Raw genomic sequence first — 11,428 nt, 5'->3', positions numbered from 1 at the left:
GTTATGCTCGGAAACAGTTACCAAAAATGTAGAGGCGAATTCCGATCTATCAGCCTACAGCACGATAAATATATTCATTGGAAGAACAAGGAAAGGGTGACATGTCAAAAAGTCAACCTTGAACAAACACACCTGTCTCTTATTGTCACTGTCAATGCTTTAATGACAAGTCAAAACTAATGCCGGATCGGTCATCGCCCGGGACAAGGACCGCGTTATCCAGTGGGGAACTAGACTGGTGTCGAGAAGTCTTCTGCTGGAACAAGCTCTCAAAAAAATTGAACTACTAGTAACCAGAACCAGGATAACCCTAACCCTAGACCTGTAGTGACAGTACCAAAATCACCATCTAAAGCAAAACGGATAAAATGGACTAGAGAGGATTATAGAGATGTGTTGAAAGCTTTCTTTACAGCGCAACAAAAACCTTACTATAATTGCATTGTACAAACATAGACTTCATGGGAAAACTTAGTAGGCAACGATTTACGCAGACATATTGAGGCAAATGAATTAAGTAATGTACGTAGAGAATAATTAAGAATAATAGTTTAACTGGCGCTGAAATTAGCCAAATTAGGAGACAAATATCTCCTGGCAGACCAAATAAAAGCAGCAACAATGTAGATGAAATAGGTAACAGATGCACAGAACCCAATGTACGAGCAGTTCTTCCCAGCGAGGAAGCAGAAGAAAAAATAGCGAAGAGGTATGCGGAAAAAGAAGAGAAAGTAGACTTATCTTAAGAACACCAGAATAGGTATGGCACAGAATTTGAGGTGAATAATAAAAGAAAGATCATAGAAGCAAAATAAGATTTTATGAGAGAATCTTAGCAAGACTGAGTTTTCTGACATGTTCAATAGATAACCGCTACTAAAGCTCTCAAACAACATTAAAAAAATCCCCAACTACTCATGATATGTAATATTGCTCTTAGACAGATCTTAAGACATATGAAGTACGTAGATATATAGATGCAAATAAATTAAGTAATTTACGCAGAGACATCATTAAGAATAAAAGGTTAACTGATGCTGAAATTAACAAAATTAAGATACAAATATCTCATAGTAGACCAAATGAAAATAGCAACAATGCAGATGAAATAGGTAACATATGAACAGAACCCAGTGTACGAGCAGTACATCCCAACGAGGGAGCTGAAGAATAGCAAAGAACAGATATGCGGAAAAAAGGAGAAAGTAGACCTTCCTCAAGAACACCAGAATAGATGTTACACGGAATTTGAGGTGAATAATAAAGAAAAGATCATAGAAGCAACTGAAGTTAAAGGAGAACTCAGCAAGATTGAGTTTACTGACATGATCAATAGAGAACCACTGGCAAAGTTCTCAAACGGCATAAAAAGTAAACAACATAACCATGATATATAACTTTGCTCTTAGACAACTCTCAAGAAATAAGGCGAATGATTTAACAACATCAAACGATACATCTTTCAAGGTGACTCCCTCGCTCTATTACTCCTTTGCATGCCACTGATCCCACTCTCAAACGAACTGAATAACACCAGGTACAAAGTTTAAAACACTATAATTAACTGTTTTATTTTGACAATCTGAATTTGTTTGCTAGAGATGATGAAGAAAGGCGAGTAGGGCTGTGAACAACTGTTAAAAAGTTTAGCAATGATGTCGGGATGGATTTCGGCCTTGATAAATGTGCTAAAGCAACTTTTGTCAGAGGCAAGCTCAAACAAACATACCATTAAATTTGATAACGTCGCTATCATCAAGGAACTTGACCCACAAGAAAGTTGGGGATAAAAGAAGGAGATGGTGTACAGCATATTACCATGAAGAAAAAAATAAGAAAGGAGTACTTCTAGAGAATGACATACTGAAAACTGAACTGAACTCGAAAAATCACGAAGCCATTAACACCCTAACACTTCCAGTAGTCCAATACAGTTTTAACATCATTAACTGGAATCTAACAGAGTTCCTACACCTGAACAGAAAGACAAGAAAACTACTAATATCTAAAAATATACACAATCTCAAAACAGACGTTGATCGTCTGTACATACCTAGAAGTAATGGGGGAAGAAGAACGATGTAGGTAGAACTGTGCTATAAGACCTCCACTATAGCAATGAACAAGTATTTATTTCGTGCAAACAAGAAAACAGTAAACAAAAAACACGCTCTATTGTCAAGGAAGCTTGCACACATTCGCAAGGAAACTAGGCATCAACTCTGAATTAGATGAAGAACCTGTAACCATTTCCACCAAATAATTAAAACGAATCAATCAGACTGCACAAAAGAATAGACAGAAAAAAATTGAGGAGCAGTGGAGCGAGAAGCCCCTGCATGGATGGTATATACTTCGAAGCCGAAATACTGGTATATACCATCAGTAGCTGAGAAGCTCAGGGCTGAAAGCAGGGACTGAAGGTTTCATATTGGCGATACAAGATCAAAGCTTGCTCACTAGAAACTATTAGGCTAACATTATTTACATTATTTACATTCGACGGATATTTGTCCTCATCTTAAATAATAATAATAATAATAATAATAATAATAATGAAATTATTGTATACAGTGCTCAGGTGCACCACAACTTGTCAGAAAGTGCATATAAAGTACATGCAGTAATGTAGAAATGTCTGGAAAGTGAACAGTGTATGAGTCAGATACATGCTTGTGTGTGTATGGAGGGGAGAAAATCAAGTGTAGTGTTGGCGAATCTCAGGAAGCATGGAAGTTTTGAAGGATGCAGTGCTCCGACAACTAACAACCGATGCCGGCAGTTTGTTCCATGCTTCAGCAACTCTCAGCGTGAAAAAATGTTTCCTGAAGTCATGGGAACTGTGCTGTTTTCTTACTTTGTAAATATGTCCACGGGTGTTAGATGGGTGGAGTTTGAAGAGGTGCTCAGAGTTATTGTTTGTGCGATGGTTTATAATTTTAACATGGGTGTCTGCCAAGTCAGCTGCCAGACGTCGGAGTTTCAATGTGTCCATGCCCAGGGAAGTAAGGCGTTCAGGATATGGCAAATGCCTGATGGAGGGTATTCTTTTGGTTGCACGTCGCTGAACGGCTTCCAGACGATTGATGTCCTGGGCAAGATAGGGGTTCCAGACCGGTGATGCAAATTCCAGGTGAGGTCTTACCATAGCTATATAAAGCCGCAGATAGATAGCCGGAGAGCGGCTCACAAAGGATTTGGTGAGTGATGCCAAGACACCCTCAGCCTTCTTGACAATTTTAGCGATGTGTTTTGTCCAACGCAAATCACTGTCGACAATAACACCCAGGTCACGTTCACTTGAAGAATTTTTGAGACTAGTGTTGTGGAGGGAGTAGGTGGACGCTGGGTTTCTCCTCCCAAAATGCATGGTGGTACATTTGTCCACAGCCAGCTTGAGTTGCCAGTCCATGATCCACTGCTGCATTGTGTCCAGGTCTGCTTGCAATAGAGATTCATAGTGTACAGGATCTGACCTCTTTATTTCGAGGTACAGCTTGATGTCATCTGCATATTTCAGCACTGTGGCATTCTTTAAGTTGGCATCTATGTCATTAACATATGCAACAAATAAAAGGGGGCCAAGAACAGATCCTTGCGACACACCAGATGTCATCTTCTAGGGCAAAGAGTGCTGTCCTAGAACTGTGACAACCTCTTTTCGGCCGAAAATAAAGGACTTTAACCAGTTATAGAGTTCGTCTCTTACACCCAACGCAGAAAGCTTCACCATAAGTCTTTTGTGTGGCACAGAGTTAAAAGCCTTAGCAAAGTCCAGGTAAACAACATCCACCCAGGATCCGCGATCAGTGATTTGGGTAACGTCCTCAAGAAACTCGATGAGTTATTACAGCAGCTGGAGTTAGGAATAAATCCGAATTGTGACGGCTGGATGAGGCTGTGAGACTTCCAGAAGTTCCAGAGGGTTTCTCTGATACAGGATTCCATCAGTTTGGCGATGCAGCTAGTAAGACTGACGGGGCGATAGTTGACAGGCGATGTGCGGTCGCCTTTTTTGAACAGAGGGATGACACTGGCAGTTTTCCACTGTTCTGGAGTAACACCATTGTCAAGACAGAATTGGAAGAATAGAGAAAGTTGGCTTAGAAGAAAGTACCCACCGCGTTTGAGAAGTAGGTATGTAACACCATCGAGACCAGGAGAGGCATAATTGCGTTTATTCTTTAGGTGGCGTTGCAGCATTGCTGGTGTAAATTGCATAGAAGATATAGAGTCCGATGTCAGTGGTGATGAAGATGGAACATTTTGATCTTCGACAGTAAAGATGCCGGCATAGCATCCAGCAATGATTTCTGCACATTCTTCGGGATTGCCAGTAATTTGTCCTGTGTGGGGATTGCGAAGGGGACCAACTGGAGAGTGGGGTCTATGCTTTGAGTGCACATACTTCCAGAACCCTTTGCTGTCAGGGTTAGCTGCAATGCGTTGTTCAAATTCAAGCACTGACTTTTTTGTCACCTGCTTGAGGTGGTTGGCTGACCTATTGCGCTTTTTCCTGTTGCTCTCTGATTTGTGCAATTTGTATTCCCGTTCAGCATTACGGCGTTCTTTCCTGGCAAGTCGGACTGCTGCAGTCTCCCAAATTGCACTATTGGGTGGTTTTTTGTGCTTGTGTGGTACTGATGCTGCACATGCTGCCCATATTGAATTCAGAATGTTCTGGAGTATAGTGTCCACATCTCCAGAGGCATAAAATTCGCGCCAGTTTGGGCGTTGCAGCTCAGTACAATAAGAGCTCCAGTTTGCTTTATTCCAGTCAAAGCGAGCAATCTGAAGATGGTTGTGTTTTTTGTTACAACCAATCAGAGACAAGTCGGCCACGATCATGGAATGATCAGAGTTACCCAAAGGTTCTTCGGTAGCGACACTAATGATTGTTTCAGGAGAAGCGGTAAGTAGCAGATCCAAAGTGTTGTTACCCCTTGTGGGGGAGGTAACAACTTGGGACCAATTTGAATTCAGCACCAGTTCAAGGAAAACGTCTGCACTTTGCGGCCAACGGAAGGCCTCCCAGTCAATCTCAGGGAAATTGAAGTCCCCCGCAACATACACATATGTGGCTGTTTTCATGGCAGCCGCCCTGAGGATATCAAAAAGCTGTGCGTCTTGGCGATAATTTGGAGGACGGTAAACGACTCCGAGCAGAAGTGTTGACATGGTCATGTGTACATTGCAGAAAAATACCTCCTGCTGAGATTGGTTCAAATCATCACAGGGGATTGTCGATAGACTTGATCGAACATAAATCATCACACCCGCTCCACGGCGATTAATGCGGTCTTTGCGGAACAGGTTGTAGCCGGCTATGCTGAAAACTCCATCACAGAGTGCAGAGTGTGCCTACGTTTCCGTGACTGTGATGAAATCTGGGTTGATACTTTTGACGTAGGAGACAAAAAGATGCACCTTGTTGCATAAACTACGGGCATTCAAGGATAGCAGTTTATATCTGGATTTCAGATGATGATATACAGGGGATGGCTGATTGTTCTTGCTTGTTGTTAACACAGCGTTTCGGCTGATATACCCTCCAGCCTTCTTCAGGTGTCTTGGGGATTTTCGAACCTGGGTTCTCATTCCTAAGGTATTTTTCGATGTTGTTGTTGTTGTTGTTGTTGTTGTTATTATTATTATTATTATTATTATTATTATTATTATTATTATTAAGGTCACTGCTTGGAATCGAACTTGGAGTCTTGGGGTTAGTAGCCCGTGCTCTTAACCACTATGCCATATGCCCGTGGGCAATTATGGGTTGAATTATAGGGTGAATCTATCTATCTTTCACTCTCTCTCTCACTCTCTCTCACACACTCTCTCTGTATCTCTATCTCAATCTCTCTCTCTCTCTCTATCCATCAATCCATCTATCTATCCATCAATCAATCCATCTATCTATCTATCTATCTATCTATCTATCTATCTATCTATCTATCTATCTATCTATCTATCTATCTATCTATCTATCTATCTATCTATCTATCTATCTATCAGGCCAATCGCTCATCAACTTTTTCAAGTACCACTTGAAAAGGAAGGTGAGAATGGAGAGGCAGGTTTTGTCTCACGAAAGTTTCAAAATAAGGTGGGTGAATGTAGCAAAGATGGTGCGCGCGAGTGACGAAACCATTTTAAGCATGATCCTGTAAATCGTAAAAGAGAGAGAGCACATTGCTCTCATGTGTTTATTTCCTCCCTGCCTGGGGTTTCCGTGGTCTTTTCTGTAGGCTTTTCTTCCCGCGGATGAACCTAATCCTGTTTCTTGCTTTTTAAAAAAATTCTAACTGTTTCTAACTGTCAATGATGACTGATAAAACCATCCCCCTCTACCCTAAACCGTTAGTAATATTGGGTATATAAGCAGTGTCTTTGCAACTGATGACGTGTCAAAACAGAATTGAATTTCAAGTATTGTAATTATAGTAGAGAAAATTTTTTAAAAATCACTACTACTACTACTACTACTACTACTACTATTACTACTACTACTACTACTACAACTACTACCACTACTACTACTACTACTACTACTACTACTCTCTTTAACAATCTTGTGTCTCAATCCGAAAATGTGTGCTAAACGCATCAATCAAAACTTTATTAGAACCATGACACTCTGGAACGAAAACTCTACAACCAATTTTTTATCTACAGATACCATTCTACATTGACCAGATAAATCGTAGAGACTTTTCAAATGACGACAGTATTGTCTCTCTTTCGACTAAAACATAGAATACAAGTCAAGGAATGAAATAAATTTGTTTACCGTCTCTATACTTGGTCGGCACAGTTCTTCTTAACTGATAAAAATAGGTATTATTTGCTTTTATTAGTGTCTTCTCTGATGTGTCATCTTCGTATAAAATACAGCTTGGATTTATCGCTCTACTCACGAAGGATTTGCATGTAGAAATTTCAAAACACCTCTTCGAACAGCTGGAGTTATCCACGTCAAGTCTCATCAATGTTTTACCATCTTTCAGATCACAGTGTTGTACTTTTATAAAATACTTCAGATATTCAACTGTAACAAAGCCAGACAAATTAAACAACCAAAATAGGACGAGGAAAATTAAAGATTGTGAAAATAGATAATATAAAGAAATAGAATATTAAAAGTTTGAGGATCAATATTGATATTTTTACCAGGAAGAAGTGATAAAGTTGTTACTACCATAGTGTAGGTACAAAGCATCTTGGAATATATTATCTGTTTAATCAAAATGACTGCAAATGAGTTTTTAATTAATTAATTCTCATATTTAAATTACTCATATGCTATGTTCTATAATGCTTAACGGTTGTGTGTTGTAAAGTTTGCCCCAATGTCAGCACTTTGTTATATTTAAGAAAATGCTTACAAACTGACGAAAAACTGAATTATAATCAATGGAAATTATGTTAAGAAGTGAATTCGTCATCATGCGGCTGTATTGAACTAAAAATTATAAATTTTCTTTTCAACTAATTTACTTTGAAGAGGAAAATATTTTCCTGTATTGAATTTATAAATTAAATGTTTGTGTAATGATTTTCATAATTTTCATAGATATAGGTCTATATATTGATATAAATCTACTCACGTCCATTTCCAAATGTCAATGAGATGTAGAAGAGAACTGCAACGAAAATTTATTTTGTAAAACATTTCATATTTCATATTCACGTTTAACATTCATTTACAAAGAATAAAGATGAAATGAATAGGAAAGAGAAGTTCTACAAGCATAATTCGATAACAAATACGACGAAGACCACCACTACATCAGCATAAAATTATCCATTGAAATAATGAGGGAGAGCGATAAATTGGAGAGGGATAGAAAGATAAACAAAAGGAGAGGGAGAGGAGGGGTGAGAGCGAGATAAAGAGAGAGGAACAGAGATAGAAAGAGGAGAAGATGAAGAAATAAAAGGAAATGTTGTTTCAATCGAGATAAGAAGCATCAGTATTTCTTGGAATAGAAAATTCTAGACACTTCAGAAACTTTAGTGAAAGTATTACATATATTAAGAGCGGGATAAAGAGCGAATGTAGTGAACCAAAAAGAATGTTAAATTAACTGGAATTACGCATGCAATGGAGAGAGAAAAACAATTATCTGATTTTAAGATAACCGTTGTGAAGAAATGGAAGGGAGAGACATTCCGAAATTGAAATTGATTAAAAATGATATAGAAGTAAGCAGTGGGGGAACGAATCTAATGTTTTGTAGGTTTGGGGTTAAATCCGAACATGTTTTGGACTTATCAGGTATCCGTTGGGAAATATAGTCTAATACGTATTTAACCAGATCATAGAATATAAGTTTGGTGTGAAAATTACTCACTGAATAGGCATTGATTTAAAATAAGACGATGACAAGTTTTGTAGCACTTCCTTCTGTATGCGGAACGCAGATTATATAACCAAATATATAATGAAAGTTGACCACATCCTTCCTGGTGATCTATTCCTTTACAAAATGTATTTCATGATAAAATTATTTTAGCATTTTCTACCTTGCCTTATTTTCCTTATACATGTCAACTCGTGTGTTACTTTTCAACCTTCTACACACACACACTCACACACACACACACACACACACACACACACACACACACACACACACACACATACACACACATATATATATCTCTATCTATCTGTCTGTCTATCTATCTATCTATCTATCTATTTATCTACTATCTATACATACACACACACACATACACACATATATCTCTATCTATCTGTCTGTCTATCTATCTATATATCTATCTATCTATCTACCTATCTATCTATCTATCTACCTATCTATCTATCTATCTATCTATCTATCTATCTATCTATCTATCTATCTATCTATCTATCTATCTATCTATCTATACTATCTACACACACACACACACACACACACGCACACACACATATATATAGTCGTGATGGTTTAACTCTTAAATAATTAAAAACGTAATATATTAATTATACAATAAAACGTTTACATACAAATAATTTGAAGGTAATTCCTCTGCAGCATCCTGTCTGTTTTCTAGGTAGAAATGACTGTCAAGAACCAGATGTTACTAATTTAAATTTATCTTCTTAATGAAGGAGAATCATTATATCAACTTCGTAACATGTTCTTTTATATTTCACAGTAGGTGACCATGATTGCAGGTGTGCGAATAAGAGTTATAGCATAGAGTAGATAAGATCTGGGCTAGATATGTTTCATAGCGAGCAGAATCTCAGAGGTGGTAAATATCCAAGCGAGATATATAACGCAGGCTAGTCTTTATGACAAGGATATCCTGATTCAATTAAAGGTTACATTGTCGCAAGTAGGTACATGTTGCCGCATGGAATATTCAATCGAAATGTGTAGAGAGCACAGAAAGGGAGGAGAATATTAATGTAAAACAAGGGAAAAGAGCAAGAAAATATAAGGAAGTGAGAGAAAAAAGGATTTTAAGCAAGGGCATATGATCGGTTATAATCAATAGATCTGTTTTGGCTGAATCACAGAAATTAGCAAGGGGAGTGGTATTTGTAAAAAAGATAATTTGGATGGAGGAGGCGGGGAAAATATTTTTGATCAAGGGGGGGAAAGAAAGTGCGTATGAAGAAAGCAAGATAGAGTGATTAATTTAAGCACGGTCATTTGACCGGTGGCATTTAACCGTCGTCATTTGACCGGTGACTTAATCACAAAAATTAGCAAAGAGTGTGGCATTATAAAAAATAATATGGAGGGAAAAGGGTGGGGAAATGCTTTTGGTCAATGTGGGGTGGTGGGGAGAAAAATATATATGCATGTAGAAAGTAAGAAAAGGAGGGGAAGAATCGTGGCGGCTACTATAGGTTTTTTTCAATAGAGGAATGTATATAGTGTGTGTTGAGCGTGTTTACAGTACGAAGTGGTGTAGTGCATAATGGCGTATGTACTTATAAGTTTACGAAAAAGAGGGAAAATTTATAAAAGTTAGGGGAGAAAAAGCGGGCTGGGTTTGTTATTATTTGTATTTTGAGAATAGATTTAGTGACCGATGTTTGTAGGTAGATATTATACTATTGCGTTCATTAAGATAGTTCGTGGATTGCAAAGTAGCCAAGATCTCGGCTGTGCAGGGATCAAACTTGTTATTATAGCTGATGTATGGCTTGGCGTGGGTGACAATGGACCCCTTGAGAATGTAAAGAGTTGAATCAAACTTTTTTGTTAATTGAAAAGCTGAGGTAAAGACATGCCGTTGATTCTGTTTGGGACTTGAAGCTGGAGCAGTGGTCGCTCACTCTAGCTTTGAAGGTGATGCTACATGAGTCAATAGAAATGGAGTTACTGTTGGCATATGATACTGTACACTATAAACTACGTTTCTTGTGAGACAGCGGTTATCTAAATGACAGGAGGCTGGGCGTCTGCGGCAGCGTAGATCTGTAGGGGATGTTCTGGATGACCTTAAGAGGGGATTGCTATTTAGTGAGGAATCGGTGTTAAGTTTGGTTTTATTGCTGGCGTTAAGATCAGTGCTTGTTAAGGAGTTGAGGGTGGTGCTGTAGAGATGTAAAATATGATGATTATTGTGTCCGGTGGTATCTTCTGTGTTGTTCTCTATTTTTACAAGTTGGGCGTTGTGGTAAATTTAAGGATCAGGTGTTAGAAGTGGAATTATAGTTGGAGTTATGGGGGTTAGTGCTGTTAAGGAGCTTAATTGGTATTTTGGGTTTATATGTGTGGAGCTGGGGGCTATGTTGAGTAAAAACGTAAAAAGCGTAAAATTCCTCCTATCCCACCCCTCCAATACCCGTCCAAATTTCAGAGTATCAGATGACCTAACAAACGATTCTCCTTTCCTACCCAGATGACCCCAAATCCGATATACACCATAACCCACCGAAACAGACACCATCATACACCTCCAAACTCTATATCCACCCAGTTAACCCCACTAATGGGATTAAACGAACGGGAATCCGGGAAGTTATCTGGTTCCACCCCATCCGATCCTCTTCGCCCTACCCGAAGAACATTTCCCTAAATCTAGCCCCCAATCTATAAAATCAGTTCTTGAAAATAGAATCTTGAAGTAATTTTCTTTTCCCGTCTCTCGTATTTCTTTGCCAAACACATAATGATAAAATATATCAATATGTAAAATGTGTCTTGTATTTTTATATCATTGGCTAAGGACAAACCATGCTGGTAGAGGAATTGCAAGACAGGCAGCTTTCTTTCTCTCTCTCTCCTTTTTTCTCTAAGGTTTCTTTTGCATTACCCTCTCCGAAAAAGACAGATTCTTACTGCACTAGCAACGTATATAATAGCATGGTGTCTGTTATGCATTTTGTTTTCAAGTATGCGCGACAATACTTCGAGTGCACTCTCATACTTCTCCTGAAAATGGCGTTCTGCTTCAC

The 11,428-nt window shown here is 38.4% G+C and overlaps 1 protein-coding gene across 1 annotated transcript in view; it reads right to left on the bottom strand.

The window, feature by feature from the left end:
- LOC118766705 overlaps window positions 1–9,315 on the bottom strand; it is a 21,686-nt gene extending 12,371 nt beyond the window's left edge. Inside the window, exons 1-3 of the mRNA XM_036510355.1 lie at window positions 9,017–9,315; window positions 7,608–7,643; window positions 6,791–7,048 (exon numbers count right to left, since the gene is read on the bottom strand). Coding sequence (XP_036366248.1) covers window positions 6,791–7,048; window positions 7,608–7,643; window positions 9,017–9,047 — 325 coding nt within the window. The 5' untranslated portion in view covers window positions 9,048–9,315. The remainder of the gene's footprint in view (window positions 1–6,790; window positions 7,049–7,607; window positions 7,644–9,016) is intronic.
- Between the last annotated feature and the right edge of the window lie 2,113 nt (window positions 9,316–11,428).

The sequence above is a fragment of the Octopus sinensis genome, linkage group LG17 (assembly GCF_006345805.1).
Source record: "Octopus sinensis linkage group LG17, ASM634580v1, whole genome shotgun sequence".
Taxonomy (NCBI): domain Eukaryota; kingdom Metazoa; phylum Mollusca; class Cephalopoda; order Octopoda; family Octopodidae; genus Octopus; species Octopus sinensis.
This window is presented reverse-complemented; position numbering and strand designations above follow the sequence as displayed.